Below are 22,031 nucleotides of genomic sequence, written 5' to 3' on the forward strand. Positions count from 1 at the left end.
CTCCCAGTCTCTGGTGGAAATAGTGTCTCGGAATGAGAGCTCAGGGCTGGGGGCCCTTGGAAATCCAGTCCCATAAAGGAAAGGCCCAGCCTCACGTGAGTGGGTCCTAACCTTGTATCAGGCTAGGCTGGATCATGGTGCAGGAAGAAATAACCCCCAATCTCAGTGGCTTACACACAAAGGTTTATTTCTGGCTCACACTGCTTATCCACTGCGGGTCGGGTAGAAGTGGGAGGTCCTGCTCACCACGGTCTGAGGAATCTGGGCTGGCGGAGGGGGCTCCATCTGAGAGTGCTTGTGCATAGCCAGCTGCACTCAGGCTCTTAAAACTTCTGCCGGGAAGTGATCCTCAACATTTCTCGTATTGCACCAGCCACGGCTAATTTCCCAGCAGGCAGGGGTCACACGTGGCAAAGGTGTCCAGAGCAGGAGAAACAGTATTTGTGAACCCCTAAGATGACAGACCGGTGGAGAGTGACGGGGGGCAAGAGGGCTTGCTCCTGTCCACTCAGGCCAAGTCAGACACAGACAGAGGCAGGAGCGGTCCTTTGGGGCTGTTGGCCCCCAGAAGTCTTTACCTTCCTGAAACTTCCTCAGCAGACTGTGGAACTCACTTTAGAACCTTCTGCAGCCCCTCATTGTTCTAGCCTCGTCACTGCGGTCAGCAGGAAGACAGCACATCGGGACTGGGGTTTAAAGAAACTTAAGGAACCAAAGGGGTTTTGGGTTGGACTTCCAGGGAACTAAGGAGGAAAAAAGTAAAATGAGGGCAGGAATGCTATTTAAAAGAAAACAGAAGCAAAGGTGCCTTCGCCAGGAGTACTGGACAAACAGGGATGGGCTGAAGGGGGGTTCCCTCTGTAGAGCGTAACTTGGGGCTCCATGAGCTGTCGGGGTTCAGGAGCCAGCGGGAGGAAGGGCTCTGTCCTCCCAGCCCTCCACGACAAAAGCAAAGCTTCTGAGCCAGAAACAGGCAACAGCAAGACATTTGCTGAGATGAGCTGATGGCAGGAGGGCGTGGAAACAGGAAGTTGCCTGCGGGTCTGTGTGGCTGCTTCTGTCGGGCTAGAATAGCCTGGGTTCCATCCCTCCCCCCAGCTATAACACCCTTGTTCATTGGGCCTCGTTACCTGTCACCTCCCTCCCACGTGTCCCCTGAGGTCCCCAAAGTGGGCTGCCTGGCCCTCCCAGTGCTCCCTCAGCTTGCTGTATGTATTCTTTGTACCCCAGCTAGGCTGTGCCCTCGAGATCTGGTACCACCTCAGGAGCAAAGAACGTGCTGTGACTCTGATAATGAGGGCCCAGCACCCTTTTTCAGGATGTCAATGAGCCAGACAGAGGCTCCTGGGTCTGACTGTGAGGGGGCTGCAGGATCAATGCTGAGCCCTCCATGGTTGCTCAAGGCCGTGCTGGACACTGACAACTCAAGCCCCAGGGACTGGCCCGGACCGGGGGGACTCTAGGCCAGCCCAAGGCTCCCTGATGCCAGAAGCTGAGCTGCAGAACTTCATCCCCTCGTCTCCTTGGCTCACCCCATCCCTGGTGGCTACAGTTTCAGCTGGCCCCACACTGCTTACGGTGGCACGTTCTGGGGCCTAATTCATGGGGCCCAGGGATACTTTCCCAGAAACATTCAGGATATTCCCATACCTGTGGAATCTCTGTAGAGTGGGCCATTCCCGAGCACTGGGAAACAGGAGTACCTCGGTCACACCCTCAGCGTACCTTTAGTGCCTCAGTTTACCCATATGTCAAACTGGGGCTGCATCCGCCCCTTCTTACGTCTCAGAGATTCAGGAAACATTATTATTAAAGGACTGGCTGCTCTCTGGAGGAAAAGGACTCTATTTTCATGATTTTGTTCTCTAGCTCCCCACCCCACCCCCAACCCGGAACTTTCTGGAATGTGCTCCACAGGCCAAACTAGAGAGGGAAGCCCAGGATCTGGTGGGTGTCGGCCAGTGAATGGTCTCAGGCCTGGGAACATTCAAACACAGAGGACAGTGTTGTCTAAGCACTTTCAGCTCAAAGGGATGCACGTTCAAAGCTGCTAGTATTGAGGTGGGGTCCTTGGGCCAGACAGCCCAGGAATGCCCGGCCCTGGCCCTGGGTGGCGGCGTGTGGGGGGGAGGGTGTGCTGCTGGAGGAAGCGACCCTTCAGAAATGAGGGGAGGCCTGTAGAAACGGCCTCCAGATGTGGGCCACCCTGGGCACCAAGCCCAGCTGCTCGAGCTGCAGCCGAGTGGGCCTGTAGGCGTTGAGGTTGCTGTAGGGAGGCGGCGTGCTGTCGTGGGGCCTCAGGCAGAAGTGGGTCTGTGGGCTCGGGGCCCCCCAGGGGCCGTGGTGGGGCTGAGGCCTGGGGGGCGGAGGTGGGTTTGGAGCCAGGGGACTGCCTGGCCCCGACGACGCCGACAGAGTCCGGTTCTGGGGGTTGCTGCCCGTCGAGGGGCTGCTGAAGGGGTTGGAGGACGTGTGGTCGCTGGCGGAGCAGCTACTGCCACTGAGGCGGCCGGGCGGGGGGCTGTGGCCGGCTCTGGGCTGGAGGGGGGCCGCCAGCCTGGGAGACTTTGGGCCCATCACGGGCTTGGAGGAGGCGTAGAGGTGGCGGAACTCCTCGTCAAACAGCTCCACCGCCGGGCCCGTGAACTTGGAGAGGATGTTCCGGTGGACGTGGCCGCAGAGCCAGGTGAAGCTGCAGGGGAAGAGGAGCGTGAGGGGTGGGAGTGGGGAGGTGGGCTGACCTCCGGGCTGTGGGAAGGACCCCATTTCATCCTGGCAGGGTGGCCGTGGGAGCCCCCTCACTGATGGTAAGACCGAAGCTCAGAAACCAGCAAACGTTTGCAGGTGAACGGTAAAGACACCAGGTTGAATCCCGGTGCTCAGATGCTAGCCATCCCTGCGGAAGCACAAAAGGGCTGACAGCTGAGTCTCAGTGTCCCCAGCTCTGTGCCGATGAGTCGATGAGTCGGTCCCCTAGCTGCTGAGGCCACTTGTGAAATGTGGGAGCGCCTGCCTCTTCTGAACGAATAGGCGTCTGGGGAAGGCACCGCAAGAAAGCGGCCGCTCCTTAGAAGGCAGGGGCTGTGTTCTCTTGAAAGCCTTAAGGGTGTGGGCCCCCCTCAAGCACCTGGACCCGAAGGGGTGGGAGGGGAGGGAGGATCACATGCTGTTCAGGAGGTGGGAGGTGGAAGGGAGAACACAAGGCAGGCCCACAGGAACCAGAATGACACAACTTGAGCACGCTTCGCCCGGACCCCCAGGGAGGACACCCTCCAGCAGGGACCGTGGCCCTCCCTCTGTGTACTGGTCTTAAATGAAAATAAAATTCTGAAGGCATTTATGGATTACTTTTCACGATCCCGTGATTGAACCAAATTCCTTTTTATCTCTGATGGAAAAGCCCCCTCATTATCTCTCCCTGCCCCTGTCTATCCACACCCCCTTCTGTGCCTGGTGACAGCACAGAAGACCCACCAAAAGGGTCAGGTTAGAGATTTCTGGGTCCCTAATAATGGGAAGCCAGGTGTGGGGAGCAAAGGTGGCAGGATGGTCACAGGGAGACATGGTCGCTGGCGGGGGAGACAGGAGTGACCCCCACCAATGGTCTCAGCCACCCCCCCACCAGCCTAGCCCAGCCTGCAGAGTCCCTTCCCCGTGAGGCAGGGCAGGGCCCAAGCGGGCTGCAGCAATCCTGGAAAGAACAAGGAGGCTTTGTTTAAACCCCGCCTCCCATCCGGGAGGAGCCTCCCACACACCCCAGAGAGGTGAGCAGCTGATGCTGGGCTAGGGCCAGCCAGGTGACAGGGAAGGCGGCAAATATGGGGACAGGGGACCCTTGGCTATGCTAAGAAATCAATCGCCCTGTGTAGTTTGAAATCAGACTAGATTAGGCCAAGCTACTGCATGCTTTAGGCAACAAAACACGTGCAAAGGTGCCTTAGCAACTCTTCGGACCCCCACGGCCCCTGCACCCCACACTCAGGTCCCTTGTGGGTCGCTGTAGCCCCTGCGTGCCTGCGCACTGTGCTGGGGTCCCCCTCCCGCACACCCCACATGGCCATTCGTCCTGTGCTCTAGTTTTTACTCTTTTCCTATCACGACCCATGGTAAGAAATACACTTCATTTCTTTTGCTTTTTGGCACTTCGTACATGGAAATGACTTTCACAATCTTTGGCTCAAGAGCAACTCTCATGACTGGTCTATTCTTGGCCCATTTTAATTTATGTAGCTATTTACTTGGTTATTTTAAATAATGTAATAAGCACCAATGAACCCACCACCTAAAATAAAAAGCTAGCATCTTGACAACAACCAGCATCTAATCATAAGGGTCCCTCCCAGCAACCCATTTCCCAAGGCCCCCCAAAAGAAGGAATCATCATCCTGAATCCTGTGGCATAGCTCCTATACTTTCTTTTCTCTATTACAAAAAACAAAAAAAAAAGTTTTATGTGTTCTGGAAAGAAAATGTCTTAGTTGTTTTTAAAGTATATGTAATATTTGGGGATTTTTTTTCACTTAATATTATATCGCTAAGATTTAGCCATGTTATCTGTTTCAGTACTCCATTCATTTTTGATTGCTGTATAATATTCCACTAGTGGCTAGATGATGGTTTATTTCTCCATTCTCCCATTGACAGGCATTTGGATTGCTTCTGCTATATTTCTGTTGTGACCAGTGCTCTAATGAACATTCTTACATATGTCTTTTACTGTACCATGGGCTCATTCTCTTGGAAATACACTTAGGATTGGAATTGCTGGATTATAAGCCAGGTGAATAGTCAGCTTTAGGAGAAAACTCCTAACTCTGTTGAAAGTCACTGTATAGATTTACAGTCCCATCAGCAATGTAGAAAAGATCCTGTACATCCAGCATTTGGTATTGTCGGTCTTATCTTTTTTGCTTGTTGGAAAGGAATAAAATGGCAACTCATTCTAGCCTTGATTTGCACTTTCCTGGTCACTGATGATGCGGAACACCTCATCATGTTTTCACACATGTTTGCTCCTGGCCGAAATGCCCGCTCATGCCTCTTGCCCGCTTTTCCTTGCCCTGCTCTGCTCTTGTGATTCCTAGGAGTTCTTTGTGGTTCTCGACACAAATCTTCTCAGGGCATCATGAAAACCTGCTCTCACTTTGTAATCTGACTTTTCACTTTCCTCCAGATATCTTTCAATGAACCAAAGTTCTTGATTGTAATATAGTCCGATTTAGCAATCTTTTATAGGCAAGTCTCTTTTGTGTTCTCCTTAACACAAAAGAGGGGTGTCTGTGTTAAGATACTTAATCTTTGGGGGCACCTGGGTGGCTCAGTTGGGTAAGCGTCTGACTTCGGCTCAGGTCATAATCTCGCAGTTCATGGGGATGAGCCCTGCATTGGGCTCTGTGCTGACAGCTCAGAGCCTGGAGCCTGCTTCAGATTCTCCCTCTCTCTATCCCTCCCCCGTTCGTGCTTTGTCTCTCTCTGTCTCAAAAATGAGTAAACACTAAAACTTTTTTTAAATAAAATTAAAAAAAAAAAAAGACACGTAATCCTTATCCTAAGGTCTAAGTGATATTCATGTATTCTTTTCTACTAAGAGTTTTAAAGTTTGTTTTTGACATTTAAGGCCTTTACATCTATTGGAGGGTGATTTTTTTTTTTTTTTTTGTATATGTGTTTTGTATATATATTTTCTGTATGGAGATTTTTTTTCCTTTCCCCATCAGGTCTCTCTCTGGGCTTTCTGCTCTGTTCCACTTGTCAGTCTGCTCCTCCAGAGTCACATTGTCTTCATCACTCAAGCTCCATGACAAGTCTTGATCTCTGGCAGGGCAAGTCCTCCCTGCCTGTTCTTCAGACTTATCTCAGCTAATCTTGGAGAAATACATTTTACGTCATGACCTACGCACACATACAAACACATACATGCCCCTGCAACATGTTTCCAGAACATCCCTTACCTTGGTCTGCTCTCATTATGTTTATTCTATCCTATTTCACTATTAAAAAAATTTCCAGGCATCCTCCACTAAATTGACTTCCTATCCTGCTAATGGATTGATGATGCACACAGTTTGAAAAACTTTGTTCCTCTAGCTACACTGGATGACCAGGACCTAATGTGGACATTCATTCATTCATTCGTTCAACAGATATTTATGGTCATATATGAAACTCAGGCACCTGATTAACTGTACTTCACGCCAGGAATGCAATTGAGAAGAAAACAGACCCAATCCAGGTTCTGACATCATGTTTCCATCTTGGCTAAACAAGTCCACAGAGAAGCTCTCTAGGGGATGATCTGGAAGCTATAAGATAAAGAATTAGCAGGATAAAGACAGCAGGAATGACCTCTCCAGCAGAGTAAATAATCAGCAAGTGCAAAGGCCCTGAGGTGTGAAAGAGCATGAAAGACCTGGAGGAAAACAGTGTGGCCACAGCACAGTGGAGGGGAAGGAAAATCCTGCTGAGACAGAGGCCATGGTAAGAATGAATTTTTTTTTTTTTTTTTTTTCATTTCTAGGAGCAGTGACAAGTCTGGAAGGATTTTCAGGATGCAAGTGATTTGATCTGGTTTGAATTTAAAAATCTTTCTGTTCCTGGTGGAGAAAGCCCAGAGGTGGAAGGGCAGCTCGGGGCAGGAATGGAATCAGGGCCAGTTAGGTTCTCATGCTGTGCCCACCAAGGCCCCACCCCTGGACCTGCCATTAGGAAGTGGGAGCTTCCTCCTGGTTGACGCCCCCGAGCACCTTCTTAGCTCATGCTGATCTTACAGCACATATCACACCGCTCTACAGCCATTTATCCATATTTTTTGATGACAGAGAAGAGCTCTGTGTCCCCAGACCTGGCACAGTGCCTGTGCTGGGGTAAGACTTTCTACAAGAGCTTAAGTGTTGAAATACATACAAGCCCCCCAACCTCACCCCCACCCCTCGGCTGAAGATGCGGACAGAGCTCTTCAGTTTAAACTGGGTGCAACCAGGGCCAAAATATCTGAAGTCCAGGGATAGCTGGATTGAAAGAATGAAATAGAGACTGCTTTAACTGTGTTTTAACTGGAGACAACTCTGAGAGTCCCAAGGAAAAGGATTTTCCGAAAGCCTGGCAAACAGGTCCCCCTTGAGAGCTGAGTGCAAAACAAGTTATAGTTGCCGCCCTGCACTCTCTCCAGATTCTTCAGTTCTCAGGAACGGCCTTGCATGTCTTCAAGCCCACTGCCACCCTCCTCCTGACACCTCCCGTATCCGGAGGACAAGCCCAGTAGCAGAGAGGACGAGCTCTCTCTAGGAGAGCCAGAGATCCTAGCCAAGGAAACTGGTGACCCTGGGCCAATCACCCACCCTCTCTGTGCCTCAGCTCCCCCATCTGTCAACTGGAGGAATAATGCCTCCTTCAAAGGCTTGTCAATCCTTATGAAATGTCTGACCACACCTGGCCAAGGGTCTGGCACAAAACTCAACAAGGTTGGCTCTGCTTCCTTCTGCCCCTACCAAGGGCAAGGGCTGCCCCTGAGTGCTGAGCCCTGTAAGAGCAAATACAAATGAAAACAGGCTTAACTCTCCCTATTTAGAATAAGAGGAGAGACTTTTCCTCCTCTTCATTTTCTCTTTCAGAATTTCTTTCTCTGTCCCTGAAGTCAGCGGAAGAATCGAATGAAGAGGCCTTTTGCTACATTTCCTCAGTAACTACCTGGAGCTTATACCCTTTTGTTCTACCACAATTTCCACGACTTTCCAGGACTTTCTATTCTTCATCAAACCTCATATAAAAAATGCTCAGGCTCAACCATGTCTTAGGATCATTTCTTTATGGAGGCTACATATGCCACATAAAACTTATAAACAATCCATATGCTTTTCTCTTATTACCTTATCTTGTTTAATTTACAGGCCTCAGGCAAAAAAACCTAGAAGGGTAATAGGAAAAAGAAGTTTTTCCTCCCTATATAGTGGGTATGGGTTTTTTCTGGAGGTGATAACAATATTTTGGAACTAGACAATGGTAATGGTTGCACACACAGTGAATGTACTAAATGCCACTGAATTACACATTTAAAGTGGCTAATTTTATGTTATGTGAATTTCCCTGTAAAAAAAAAAAAAAAAAAAAAAAGAGGGAGGGAGGGAGAGAGAGAGAGAGAAAACTCCTCAGCTATGGTGGGCCCCTGCTTCCAGGCTTGGCTCCTTGGGTCTGGGGCAGCTGCCCAGATAGAGATCTGACCCTTCCCATCCAGGTGGCAAAACAGGTCTAGTGGCAGCTTGGTCAAGGTCAGAGGCCAAGGTCAGAAGCCTCAAGTCCTGATGTGGGGTGTGAGGCCAGACTGGGTACCAGCCAGAGCTTTATGCCTTGATGGACAAAAGCTGCGAAGCTGGTTTTGGCCACTTGGGGAGGGTAGCTCAGCCCCACCTCAGCCTCTTAGGGAACAACCGAGTGCTGGATGCAGGGCCCAAGAATCAGAAGCAGGTGGCCTTCCTTTTGCACAACGCCGCGGAAAGAAGCTGTGGGTAGAAATGCCCTTGGGGCTCAGTGACCCCCGGATGCTGGAGGTGGTCCTTGAGGACTGCCTCTCGTCAGAGCCCTTCCCGGTATAGAAGCCATGAAACAACCACATCCCCCTGCAGACGGACCATACTGCATTCAGCTCCGGTGCTGCACGGCTGAGGAAAACAAGCCCCAGAAAAGGTAGAGAGAGAGAAGCCCAGAGGAGAGCAAAGGGGAACCTCAGCCCACCCCAGCCACCACTTCCCAGGCTCCCATCACTCTCTATGTGCTGCTTTTTTTTTTTTTTTAAAGTAATTTCTATGCCTAACATGGGGCTTGAACTTACAACCCCAAGATCAAGAGGCACATGCTCTACTGACTGAGCCAGTCAGGTGCCTCTGATCTGGCTGTTGTTTATCTCCTTGGTGTTACTGGGAGCTCCAGAAGGGTACCCCAGCCCGGAGCATGCCTGGTATATACCCAGGAGGGCTTTACGTAGCTGTCCAATGAATGAAGGAACAGAGCGGTGTAGTGCCTTGCCCAAGGTCACCCAGCCAGGAAGCTACAAAGCTGGGAATTGAACCTCTGTCGTCTGACTTCCAGTCTGGGCTGCTGCCACTTCCTGTCCTTAGCACCAGCCTTAGATCCCATGGAATTTGGACACACTTCTGAAAATAAACTAGGACACACACACATACACACAGCTCAAAGCAAATTGCATAGTTTTACAATCGTGCCTGAGAGAGCTGAGGAGGGAAAAAGAAAATTCTATGTCCTATGGCAATCCGAAGGGAAATTGGAAGTGCCTCTGGAGCCTGAAGCTCCACCAGGAAGGGTCCAGATTTCCCTCTTCTGCCCAGACTGGTACTGCCTCCCGCCTCATGTATGTGATAAAGTCCCAGCCCTGCCGGGCACAGGACTGGTAGGGGTGTGTGGGCCCGAGTGGCAGGGGCTGCCGTGTACCGTGCTCAGCCTGGGCCTCCTCCAGGCCTTCGATAGGTGAAACCCGGCACGCACCTGTACGATCCAGACAGCACGTATCTCCAGTCCGAGATGATAAACTTCTCCTGGATTTGGCCAGCGAACTTCCGGCCTGATTTGGCACAGTATACCTCTCCTTCCACACTCCGGATGGAAATGTTCTGTCACAAGGAGAATCAAGCTGTCACTCACTATGTATACAAACATGTTTCTCTAAGGAAAACATCTGGAAGGATGCTCACTAAGACATCAACAGGAGGGGTTATCTTTAATTGGTAGGATCATAGGCCATTTTTATTTTTCCCTTGGCTGAATTTTCTAAATTCTTTTCATTGTCCTGATATTTATTATGTGAGTAATGGGAAAGACAAAAAAAAAAAAAGGAAAGGGGAGATGGTAGAATTTAAACAAAGCAGAAAATAGAAGAAAGATGAGGGCCTAATGCCCATACAGCCCTTAGTCTAGGCTCCCATGGACTCCAGAGGCCTGGCAAGCCCAGCCTTGCCTTGTAAGTGACATGAGTCCCTGACCCCAAGCTAGTCAGAGGGAAGTGCAGCCAGAAGGGGTGGCTCTATTTGTCCCTTTCTCCCCCAGGAACACCTGCTCCCCCGGCCATCAGCCAGAACCCTTGGGAGGCTGGAGTAATGAAAAGACAGGCGCAAATCACAGGGGTCTCCAAGGAAGGTGGGATACTGGTAGGGTCCCATGAATGTCTTTAGTGGCTGCGCGGGCTCTGGGAAGGGGATGCCTAATACCTCCAACAGTGAGTCCCAGCCTCTCCATAAGCTCTATGACATGTTGACAGGAGGATCACATCCCGCTGTCCCTTGGTGGTCAGAGGACTGTTACATGTAGCTGATGTGGGCCATGGAGGCAAGGCCTGTGCTGACTCTCTAGGCCTGTTTTGATGACCTCATGTCGAGGAGGTGTGATCCAGGTAACGTCAAGCAGACGCAGTAATCAGAGGACCCTGAGGCCTGCTGGTCCAGGAGGTGCCTGAACTCAGCAGCATCCCAAGTAGTGAGGAGGGGAAGTGAGGAGAGCAGGGTCTCTCTCCCGGAGGCTGACCTTGCCTGAGCTAGAGGAGAGTCGCCAAAGGGACTACCCATGTGCTGTTGAGCTGGGTCTGTTTATAAAAACTGGGTGGTTTTACATTTGACCTTGAATTTACATTTGGCCTTAATATGGGCCGCAATGTCCTCCTCTATGTTTTTTGGTTTTTTTTCACTTCTCCAACAGATTTATTTTTGAAAGGAATGGATTTTGAGGAGGAAAAACATGGGGTAGAGATATGGAATAGAAAATAAATACAAATGTAAGCTGTTTTGCTAATTGTTTTATAACCACAACAAATTCGTACAGAGAATGCCCTGTACAAAACAACACAACAAAGGTTCAAAGATCGAGGTGTTCCCCTGGGCAAGGCTGAAGATTTCAGTCTCTGGTATTTGGAATTTGGGCTGCAGTCCTTGTTTTTGGATGGATCACTGGGTGTGTGACACAGTCCATGCGATTAACCAGATTTGAACAGAAGAATGGCCACTTGGCCCAGGTAGAAGTAGATGAAGCCCTAAATGTGACATGACTAAATGAACTCTCATCTCTGGGTTTCTTTTCTGATTGCCAGAAGAAGGAAGTGGGGAGTTGGGTTCAGTCCAAGAGGATCAGCTTTCTGGTGGGGCTGGGGAGTCCTAGACATGCACCAAGCAGGCCTGGGTGTTGTCGCCCTGGCCTATGACGTGTGGCCACTGGGTCTCAGCCAAGGGGAGAAAAAGCATCTGCAGAGATTGCTGCCCACGGGATATCCATGGGCTCCTTGCAGTTCCCAGCCCCCGTGTGTCTGTGTGAGGCCAAAGGGCTATATGTGGGAGTGATGGAGTCCGTTCGAGGTCAAGTGCTGCGGGGTCCTCCTGTTCTCTCTCTCCCTGTCGCTGCCATCTTGGAGGCCATGTATTCCTTATGGCGTAGCTACAAGATGGGGAGGGCGGTCTGTCCTACACTGGACTTTGAGCAAGAAATAAACCTTTATTACGTTAAGCCATTGAGATGGGGGGATCTGTTAGCGTGGCATAAGCTATACTATCCTTTTTTAAAAAAATTTTAATGTTTATTTATATTTGAGGTGGGGGAGGGGCAGAGAGAGCCGGAGGCAGAATCCGAAGAAGCCGACTCCAGGCTCTGAGCTATCAGCACAGAGCCCCTTGCGGTGGTCAAACTCGCCAGCTGTGAGATCATGACCTGAGCCAAAGTCAGGCACTTAACCGACCAAGCCACCCAGGCACCCCCAGCTATACTACCCCAATACAAAATACCTTTTGGATTCTCATTGGGAGCCCCTACCTTGAGGTGGCTGTCAGAGATCTGGACTTTGTCACACATCTCTTGGAAGAGCTTTACACCTCCCTGGTCCAGCAGCACACAGACAAACACCCCGCGCTTGTTTGCAGCCTCTAGAATGTCACAGAAGATCTCCACATCCGTGAACACATCCATCAGGATGGCCAAGACCTGGGCCAGGGCGGAAAGGTGGAAACAAAAAGAGTCAGGGGCCCCGTGCTAAATGGTTGCAGCCAAACTTCCTAAATCCCAGTGGGGCTAATAGAGCCCTTCTCACTTCTGTGGGGCTGCAGGAAAAAGAAACAGGGACGGGGTGGGGGGGGCGGGGGGGGAGGTGGGGGTGCTCTGCCAGGGCAGCATTCAAGGGAAAGAGCCGTTGTGGAGGCCTCTGTGCTAATTCCATCTCTCCAGTCCAACCACACACCCTGTGGCCACTTGGTCCACTGTTGGTGCAGCAGGCACAGGAGGAAGGAGAGAAAGGTAGAGACCGAACGCAAGGAGGGGACGAGAAGAACAAGAGGAGGCGGCCAGGCAGGTTTTGGGCAGAGAGATAGATTTAACGACATGGTTGCTCAGTCATGTGGAGCTCGAAGGTGCTCCAAGGCCACTGGCCTTCAAATGGTGGTAAGCCACACAATCCTCGCCTCAAACAAAATCCCCGTGGACCCCTATTATAGACTAGACTAGGCTGAGCTGCCCCAGTGGGATGGAGAAGGGAGTCCTGCTCAGCCAGCAGTTTACTGCCTCCTCTGTCATAACGGAATCCTGGGGAGGAGGGAGCTCGAGACATCCAGCAAAGCGGGGGACACGAGTGTGTGCCTGCTGGGCCAAGCAACCATTCCTCCTCCAGCCAGCAGGACCGAACCTTCGCTTTAAGGAATCCCCTCTGCTCCACAAGCATTGTGGTTTGGGTGGGGCCATTGCCTTGCGCTGGATTGGGCACAGGGAGGGCACATCACCAAGGCCAGACCAGTGAGAGCACTGCATCCCCTGCTGGCCACAGTGATTGGCCCGGGGCCGCTCACACGATCTAAGTTATTCTAAGAAGAGCTGGTTCAGGACTTCAGGACTTCTGGGGGAAAGGAGGCGTTCTTGCTACCTGGGTGGCTCAGCTAACCGATTCTGAGCTAGATTCTGAGCTACCACTGCGAGCGGCCGGCTTGCCATCACGTGGGAACAGTCTGCCCGAAAATGAAGCCAGTCCTACCCTTCACTTTCCCACCGTAGATGTCAGTACATGTTCCCTTCTTAAACTTGCTTGGGGTTGTTTTCCACAGTAATGTGATTTATAAAAAGAAATGTATGGTCTCTGACCCTGTTTCTGGCACCAGAAACACTTGGAATTTCCTAAGTGGTGAGAGCTGAAGGAGAGATATCCTTTGTTATGTTAATGAGGTGGCTTTTGGATGGGAACTGGTTGCCAGGGGAACCAACTCAGTGATTAGAGGGTTGGAGTTTTCTGTCCCTCCCACCACCCTCCCTCCAGGGAAAGAGAGAGGGGCTGGAGGTTGAATCAACCCCCAATGCCGATGATGCAATCAATTATGCCTGTGTAATGAAGCCCACTAAACACCCCAAAAGGACAGGTTTAGAGAGTTTCTGGGTTGGTGATTTGGGCAGAGCAGAGTGCTCAGAGAAGGCATGGAAGTTCTGTGCCCTTCCCCATACCTTGCCCTGTATCTTCCATCTGACTGTATCTGAGTTCTATCCATTATAATAAACTGGTAGTCTAGAAAATGAAAAGTTTCTTTGTTTTGAGCCACTCTAGCCTGCTGATCAAGTCCAAGGAGGGGGTTGTTGGAGTGTCCAGTCTGAGCTGATTGGTCAGAATGGTCAGAAGCACAGATGACAATCTTGGCTCGGGACTGGTGTGTGTTGGGTTGCAAGACACCCAGCTGGTGTCAGAGAATTGCTGAATGATGAGAGTCCCCCACAGTGGGACTGGAGCAGAATCAGATGTCTGTCACCCTGTCAAAAGTCTGTCCCAATACCCAGATCGTGGCATATTGACAAGTGGGTCATTAGGCAGCCATTAAAAATGATAATTATAATGGTTACATGAAAACTGTAAGACAGGGTGAAATGCGGAGGTAAAACTTGCTGTGTAATCCATGCTCAACACGTGTATTGGCAAATAATGAATTCAGTTAAAAAAGGAAAACAGAGAACAAAATGATAGTATGTCCAGTAGGATTACCAGTGAGGGACAGTAGTACGTAGACACATCAGCCAGCACAAAGCCAAAACTAGCAGTCAAGTTTGGACTGGGCACTAGGGCAGTTTTCAGCATTACCTGTAATAACGTTCCACCATTTTTCTAATATATATAGTATATTATTATATATTAATGTATAATAATATGCTATATAGTATATATGCTATATATAGTGTATATATAGTATACTCTAGATATATAGAGAGTATACTCTGTGTCTCTCTATAGTATATATAGAGATATAAAGATTTGTTGGCCATCAACATCTGGGAAGTAGTAAGGACAAGAAGAAGGTCACTGAAACAGGTGAAGGAGATGTCTGGTACCACTTGGAGCTGACTTCCTGCTCAGATGATGTGGGTCTCTGGACAGGGGAAGGAACTGCCCAGGTTAGAAATCAGAAAAGATGCTCTAATAGGGAGGCCACACTCCTTTAGAGCCATGGATGGCCCCGTTATCATAGGATTGTCTGTACATATTTAAACTTATGGTACCAAGGACAACTGAGACCCTCTCTGCCAAAAGATAAATGCCTCCTCCTTGAGGGACATATTGACAAAAGGGACAGTTCTCTCTCCCCGGGAGATCAGTAAATCCTCCCATTATGTTCCAGTGAGTCCTTGTTTCCCAGAGATGAGGTTGGTGACAGATTGAACAGAGAAGGGAGCAGCTTTGCAAATAACCCCACGTAGTGATTTAAGGGATGCTTGGAAATACAGGCTCACAACATCTAGGTTTATCCTGTTTGCCTCCTGTTGGGATTGTTTCCCAGCTGGATTGATTCAAGGCCAATACCCTCTTCAGTCCCCTGCGTGGATGTGCTACCTTACATGGCATAGCAGGATGAATGAGGAACTCCAGAAAGATATGTCCACATCCTAACCACCAGAACCTATGGACGTGACCTCACTTGGAAGAAGTCTTCGCGGGTGCAATTAAGACTCTCAAGATTAGATCATCCAGGATATCTAGTAGGTCCTAAATCCAGTGGCACATGTCCTTATAAAAGACACCCAGGAGAGAGACAGGGAGAAGAGGAGGAGTCCAGGTGAAAATGGAGACGGACGCTGGAGTGAAGTGGCCACAAGCTGAGGAATGCCTGCAGCCACCAGAAGCTGGGAGAGGAAGGCAGGACCCTCCCTTAGAGACTTCAGAGGAAGTAGGGCCCAAGTGACAGCTTCATTTATGTATGTATCTGTATGTATGTATGTATGTATGTATGTTTATTTATTTTGAGAGAGAGAGAGAGTGGGGAGAGGGGCAGAGAGAGAAGAGAGAGAATCCGAAGCAGGCTCTGTGCTGCCCTACCTCATGACCTTGAGATCATAACCTGAGCCAAAATTGAAGAGTCAGATCCTTAACGGACTGAACCAGCCAGACGCCCCTGACAGCTCCCGTCCTACTGGAGATGAGGTGACTGCTTTGGACAAGCCACATACCCTCTCTGGGCCTCAGTTTCTTTACTGATAAAACACTGCTCAAAAATAGAGCATCAGCTATCATTCAAGGTGCATCCAACCCTAAGCCCAGATAATAGAAATGAAACCATGTGCAAAAAGCATAGATTTTTATTCTAGTTTATAGTTTAAATATGACTATGATTTTTATATGCATTCTGAGCAAGTATGAATACTGTTAGGATAACATGCAAAAACGTTTTAGTCCAGATTATGGGAGAGGATTAAAATTAGTGCCTACACCTCTACGGACATAAAAAAGAAATAAAGTAGGCCAATCAGCTGGACCAGCACATCGGGGTGTGATTGGCTGAGAAGAAGGAAGCACTTTGATGACATCTTGTAAGGGAGGAAGTGCCGTGTGGCAGGCCAGCTCTGGGTATCTGAGCCGCAGTGAGACCAAGGAACCCCACCAGGGGGCTGTTGGGCTGCTGGGGCAATACCCATATGCAAGGGTCATCCTGCCGGGACCTCAAATCCTGGTTGAGAATCTCTCACAACCTGCCAGACAGATGTGAGCTCCTCCTGGGCTGAAAATCCTGATGCCCAGGCATGTTGGGGACAGTTGTTGGGAACACTTACCACCCCACCCCCGACTCAATGCTTCTGTTTCTTTTTTTTTTTTTTTTAATTTTTTTTTTTTTCAACGTTTATTTATTTTTGGGACAGAGAGAGACAGAGCACGAACGGGGGAGGGGCAGAGAGAGAGGGAGACACAGAATCAGAAACAGGCTCCAGGCTCTGAGCCATCAGCCCAGAGCCTGACGCGGGGCTCGAACTCACGGACCGCGAGATCGTGACCTGGCTGAAGTCGGACGCTTAACCGACTGCGCCACCCAGGCGCCCCTCAATGCTTCTGTTTCTATTCTTTCCTCTTTCTCTTCTATCTGCTGATGCTCCTTTGTTTTCCAAAAACAACAACAGCCACACGCAGCGAGCGGAGTGGCATTCCTTTACAGTTTTGCAAGTCTCCGTGGTATCTGACTTAATGGAAGACAGCTGGCTTCTCGTATCTGCTTCTGCAGCAATCTGTTGTGCTGTGTTGTGTGGGTGGAAGCATATGAAGATAATCTGGCCTCACACAGATAAGTGATTAGAGAGGGCATGGCCTCCCAGGCCCACTGACAGGATCTTGGAACCCTCAGGGATCCTGACCACACTTGGAGGATGTATTATTAATCACGGTTTTTCCAGGGCGCCTGGGTGGCTCAGTTGGTTAAGTGTCTGACCTTAGCTTAGGTCATCATCTCAAGGGTGGCTCAGTCTAAGTGTCTGACTTCAGCTCTTGTGATCTCATGGGTGACTCAACCAGTTAACTGTCCAACTTTGGCTAAGGTCTTGATGTCAGGGTTCATGAGTTCAAGCCCCACATAGGGCTCTCTGCTGTCAGCCCAGAGCTTGCATCAGATCCTCTGTCCTCCTCTCTCTCTGCCCTTTCCCTGTTCGTGTTCTCTCTCTCTCTCAAAAATAAATAAACATTTTTTTTTTAAATCATGCTTTTTCCATATTTTATGATGCTTTGCCATCCAGGGTTAAATGATTCCTGAAGACTAGCAAAAACACCTTGCCTAGGAGCCTTTGAAACCACACCAAGCAACCCCAACCCCCTCCTTTACCTAACACACACCAAGCCAACAGTCCCCCTGCCTTATGTGACCCCAGGGCTGGGTCCCGGACAGCGAGGGACCACCTGCAGCCCAGAGCCCACTGAGATGGCCCCAGCTATACTGCCTGCCCGCCCTTTCCTGCAGAAGCACAGTAAGGGCCTGTGCCCATGCATTCCCCTGGCTCTGTCTGCCTCCCAACGGACCCGGGTGCTTCCTGTGTGGTCCTGCGTGGCGTCCTGCTCCTAGGGAACTGTGAGCAAAAACTTCTCGATTCAGGCCGGTCATTTCTGTGCCTGCGTGTCTTCTCACCCCTGGGACACCCAACCCCTCCCCACTCCCGACCTTTGCCTGGAATCCTTTCCCCTTCCCTCTCTGCCTGACGACTCCTTACTCAGAGGCCACCTCTTCCGTGAAGCTTGCCTTAGTCACCCTCCCGGCCCCTCCCGGGCACGGAAGGCTGCTCACACCAATGTCTTCTCCTCTAGTGGGCAGGCAGAGGCAGGAAGGCCTCTTGTTCTGCTCTGCCATCTGGTTGCAGGACCTGGCGGTGAATTAGGCTTCATGGGATAAAGGAGTGTGAGCGTGGAGGGAAAGGGGGATGGTTCCCGCTAGTTGGTGCAAACTGGTCTGGAAAACACGGAGCGGGCTCTGTCTGTTCTTTCAGAAGGCTGAAACCACAGGAGGAGAATGCAAACCCGACCACCTCCAGTTCTGAGCGGCGAGGCAGGGGGCACAGCCTGTGACTGGGTTCCAGGCCCCCTGGGATCTCTGTGGGCCCAGGACAGCCCCGAGCCTGTGAGTGTGTGTGTGTGTGTGCGTGTGTGTGTGCGTGTGTGTTGATGGGCAACAAAATGGGTGAAGCTCATGAAGGCCATGAGCGTGGCCTGGGACAAGAGGATGTGGTGGGGACTGTGGCAAAGGGAACTCACCCAAAGAGGTGGCTGCCACTTAGCACCACAGAGCCAGCCCTTCCCACGAGCTAAGTGGAGCTGGAAAGTCTTACTTTCAGGTGACATCTTCAGATTGTTAAGTGTTGTCTTAAATGCATAACATGCTGTATTGGTGAAACAAAGGACATCAGGAGCCTCAGGGCCACAGGGGAGGGAAGCCTTGCTGGGTGGGGAGGAGGGGGAAGAAGAGGGACTCAGCCAGGGGATTGCTTCACAAGCCCTAACCTGGCTTCTTTCCAGGGAGCCTCACTCCCTGGAGCTGTGGTTGACAATCTCCCTAATACCACTGGTCCCCACGCATCAGGAGGGCACTGAACTTCACACGCAGAGAGACCAGAGCTAGCGCACTTAGGAATAGGCCCTGGGAGCTGGAAGAGACCTTAGTCCGGCCTGGAATCTGAAGCCCGGGGAGGTCAAGGGACTTGCCCTAGGTCACACAGCCAGCCCCAGGCCGTGTCAGACCTCCTGGCTGCCTGCCTGGGCCCATCTGTCAATTTCTAATGCTGACATGTCACTGAAACATGAAATACTGCTCTGAAGGAGCATTGCGACTTGAAAAGCCGATGCTCCACCCACTGTAACCTTACTTAACTTTTCAGAACTCCACTCCCTCCCTCCCCCATCCACCCACAGCCTCTCCACCTTATGCGGGCTTTTTCCCATTCCTACCGCCCCCCCCCCCCCCCCCCCCCCCGCCCCGAGCCTTCAGATCTCACACAGTACTGAACTTCAGAGGGGATTCAGTCATGAGACTGGGGATCCTAGCAGAAAATGAGCTTAAATATCAGCTTGTTCTTTTTTGAGCCTATTCTTGCCCCTCTGCAGCTTCAGGAAGGAGGAGTGGGCATCTGAAGCTCTATTCGGAATAGTTATTTTACACACCGTAGAATGAGTTACTGTCCATTCCCCAGCTGCAGCAGGTAGCCAGTGTGGCCTGTGATTCTGGGGCATAGGGAGAACTGACCAAATGCCAGTTACCGTGCCTGAAATTCTATCAGCCAACCTCTGGTCTTGAAATATTTTTTCTTCTTCTAAAGTCACGCATTAAAATGTAAATACTCTGGGGAGAGAGAAGCCTTCTCTCTGCCTATTCTGTCCCCTATCTGACCACCAGCTGGATTCAGGTGCTGCACAGTCCTTTGTGGGCAGGCAGGTCTAAGCAGAGTCTTAGGGGACAGGGGACAAGTGTATGCTGCAGTGGACGGGCCCCTTCATTCGGGAGCACAGAGGGGGGGCACCTGGCCCAGCCAGGGGAGTTCAGGAGAGCCTTCCTGAGAAAAGGACTTGGGTGCTGAGTCCTGAGGAAGGAGTAGGCATCAGCTGGGTGAAAAGCAGGGAAGGTGAGAGGGTCCCAGGCAGAGGGAACAGCACATGCAACGCCCTGAAGACCGAGCACCTTGGGCTGGAGAATCTGCGTGTCCCTCAGTTTTGAGTGGCAAGAGCTGGGAGAGGAGCTGGAGAGGGTTGTGAGCTATAAGGAGCTTTCTCTTCTCACTCTGGGCAATTGGGAGCCACGGAGGGCTCTAAGCAGGGAAGGGACCAAGTTAGATTTGAAGCATAGAAAAAGTGCTCTACTGCCACACGGCGACTGGGTGGGTGGTTGGGGGGAGTCCAGATGGAAGAGGAGGGGCAGGCGGGAATCTATCACAGGAGTTCCAGTGATGGGTGGTGGTGGCCTGGACCCAGACTGTGACAGGTGGGATCAGAAAGTCAGTGATCCAGGGTGAGACAGAGAACAACATCCCTGACTCCATCCTAAACCCCAGTCTTCTGAACTCCATCCCTTAAAGCAGGAGGCACCCCTCTTCTCTTCTCCCGGAACCCACCCCACGGCCACGGAGACACAGGCCCCACCACCGATACCTGGCTGGTCCGGGTGATGCAGCGGCGAATGAGGTCTCTGATGTTGTTGTGCTTGTCCGTCTGGAAATACACGGTGGCGCTGGACTTTTCCTTCAGGTAGGGCTTCTGGGCTGAGGTCCAGCTGTGCAACAGGGTCGGCTCGCTGCCCTCGGAGGCCACGGGGAAGTAGGTACCGGACTGCAGGGAGCAGGAGTCGAGTCCCTTGGGACCCGCCTCTGCCCCTCCAGGGGGCTCCGGGGCACAAGGAGGCTGCTTGGCCTGGGCCTGGATGTACTGGGCCTCCACCGAGGACAAGAAGTCTACCTCACCTTCCTGGCCAAGTGCCTGCCAGTAGGCCTCGGGACCCCCATCCAGGAGGGCGTCTGTGGCCAGCCGGGCACTCTCATTGTCGCTGAAGTCAGCCCTGGCCGGCCGGACCCACTGGCTCTTGACATCTTCCAGGCGTTTCCGGATCTTGCCCACATGCCTTGACCGGCTCATGCTGCCCTGTCCCTGGGCCGTGGTGGGGAGGCCGACGCCTGAGCTCCTCCTGATGGCAGGGCTCGTGAGCCACGGAGCGGGGATGGGGAGCCCTCAGCACTCCTGGGAAGCACCCAGCATCCACCTGCCACCCCTCACGCCCGCTCCGAGGAAGTGATTTAACGTTGTCCTGAGTAACACTTCACAGCCAGGCCTTGGCTTATCTCTGGGCGACACCGCCCTGCCCGCGGGCTGCAGGGCCGGCTCAGTCACGCCCTGGCACACTCAGCCCTGGGATCCGGCCTCTCCTCCCAGCAGCCTGCCTCCGCTCATTGCACAACGCTCCAGATCCCCTAGCCGGCCGCTGGTGCAGAGCGGGGAGGCTCTCCCTGCACCCCTGGGCCTCAGCTCCTCCCGTGCTCTCGGTTCAAATGCCATTGGTTCAAGACGAGAACTCCCTTGTGCGGCAAGATGCTGCCCCTGAGATTGCGCCAGCGTGGGGAGGGAGGCTGGACACGGGCCACCAGAACTGTCCCCCAGGCACTTCTCTCTCCCAGTGACACCCGAGTCCCCAGCCTCCGGTCCTCTGAAAAAGCTTTTCTCTGCTCCCTCCCTCCCCTATTGTCTATCAAAGTCATGTTTGAACAGATCGCCCAGAGAAGCTCCAGTCTGGGGGCCAGCACTGACCCGCTGCACGACCCACTTGGAGTACCGCCTGGAGAGGAGTCTGCGGCTGAGTCTGGGCCGATGGGACGGGGCCGTCTGTGAGCTGGGACGGCAGGTGCAGCAGGTGTGTTTGAAGTGTAGGAACAGCTAAGGGAGAAGCCACATTTTCTTTCCAGGTCAGGTCACGGTCAAGTCCATGTCGATGGAATGCAACGTACGTCTTTGGGTTCTGCCAGAAACAGACTGAGACAGGATTGGAGTACAAGTACGAGGGAGCTGCCACGGGGCACGTTAACGAGGGACGTCTGGGGTCAGTCCTGCCGGGCCCCCCGGGAGATGGTATCCAATACATCTTGGAGTTTTCCTATGCAAAGGGTGAGAATTTATCTACCAACCTCCATTTGTCACTGGCAGAGGGCTGCTCCTGGGCCCACATTAAGCCCCCTGTGGCCAGCCTGCCCTGTGTGCTCACCAGGCACAGCCCTGAAGTCAGAGGAGGCACGTGGTCAGACTCTCAGGTGCACGGTCAGAGATTCACAGGAGTGGTGAGTGCTGACGGTGGGGAGTAGGACCCTGAGAATGTCTGCTCAGGGAACTAAAAAACTAGGACTGTGTGGTCCTCACAGCTGGCAGATAGGGAGAGCCAGAAGCCTGTGGCATATCTATTCTTTGGAGGAGAATTGCTGTTACATCTGTAACCCACCAAAGCTGTGGCCCAAGTGGCTCAGTCCAGTAGGAGAATAGTATTTTTTTTTAATGTTTATTTATTTTTGAGAGAGACAGAGACAGAGCATGAGCGAGGGAGGGGCAGAGAGAGAGAGAGAGAGAGGGAGGGAAACACAGAATCTGAAGCTCCAGGCTCCCAGCTGTCAGCACAGAGCCCCATGTGGGGCTTGAACCCACAACCTGAGAGATCGTGACCTGAGCCGAAGTTGGACACTTCACCGACTGAGCCACCCAGGTGCCCCAGGAGAATAGTATTTTTGAAACCACAGTCCAGGGGGACCTGGGTGGCTCA

At 51.6% G+C, this 22,031-nt stretch overlaps 2 protein-coding genes and 1 long non-coding RNA gene across 5 annotated transcripts in view; 2 read left to right on the forward strand and 1 right to left on the reverse strand.

Moving 5' to 3' along the window:
• Positions 1-7,846, forward strand: part of CC3H8orf76 (chromosome C3 C8orf76 homolog) — a 37,016-nt gene extending 29,170 nt beyond the window's left edge. The window contains exons 6-7 of one of the 2 annotated variants that reach the window (XR_006706248.1): positions 6,144-6,477; positions 7,611-7,846. Coding sequence is in view for 1 of the 2 variants with exons in the window: in XM_045453767.1 (XP_045309723.1) it covers positions 6,144-6,182 (39 nt within the window). In the remaining variant the exon portion in view is untranslated. Of the gene's footprint in view, positions 1-6,143 lie in introns of both variants that reach the window. The other variant, XM_045453767.1, reaches the window with a different exon arrangement.
• Positions 1,983-21,287, reverse strand: FAM83A (family with sequence similarity 83 member A). Of its 2 annotated transcripts, none has more exons than XM_045453760.1 (4): positions 19,889-21,287; positions 11,800-11,967; positions 9,496-9,620; positions 1,983-2,692 (listed from the first exon to the last, which is right to left on the reverse strand). In XM_045453760.1, the coding sequence occupies exons 1-4, from the start codon at positions 20,366-20,368 to the stop codon at positions 2,158-2,160; spliced, it is 1,308 nt and encodes a 435-aa protein (XP_045309716.1). In that variant the 5' UTR covers positions 20,369-21,287; the 3' UTR covers positions 1,983-2,157. The 2 variants fall into 2 exon arrangements, with proteins under 2 accessions (XP_045309716.1, XP_045309717.1); XM_045453761.1 differs by lacking the exon at positions 1,983-2,692 and adding an exon at positions 7,788-8,654.
• On the forward strand, positions 9,854-19,399 carry LOC123585512. The gene is made up of 3 exons (XR_006706250.1): positions 9,854-10,866; positions 13,792-13,794; positions 19,387-19,399. It is a non-coding gene; the product is annotated as an uncharacterized LOC123585512 (long non-coding RNA).
• Positions 21,288-22,031: the final 744 nt, after the last annotated feature.

This window comes from Leopardus geoffroyi, chromosome C3 (genome assembly GCF_018350155.1).
Source record: "Leopardus geoffroyi isolate Oge1 chromosome C3, O.geoffroyi_Oge1_pat1.0, whole genome shotgun sequence".
Classification (NCBI taxonomy): Eukaryota; Metazoa; Chordata; class Mammalia; order Carnivora; family Felidae; genus Leopardus; species Leopardus geoffroyi.

What these genes read in the sequence shown, in the direction of transcription:
- FAM83A (XM_045453760.1), bottom strand. Translation starts at nt 20,368, where the DNA reads ATGAGCCGGTCAAGGCATGTGGGCAAGATCCGGAAACGCCTGGAAGAT. An exon ending in TCTCTGACAGCCACCTCAAG is followed by an intron (nt 9,621 to 11,799) that starts GTAGGGGCTCCC and finishes TCCTTGTGACAG; the next exon opens with AACATTTCCATCCGGAGTGT. An exon ending in GTGCTGTCTGGATCGTACAG is followed by an intron (nt 2,693 to 9,495) that starts GTGCGTGCCGGG and finishes CTTCCCCTGCAG; the next exon opens with CTTCACCTGGCTCTGCGGCC.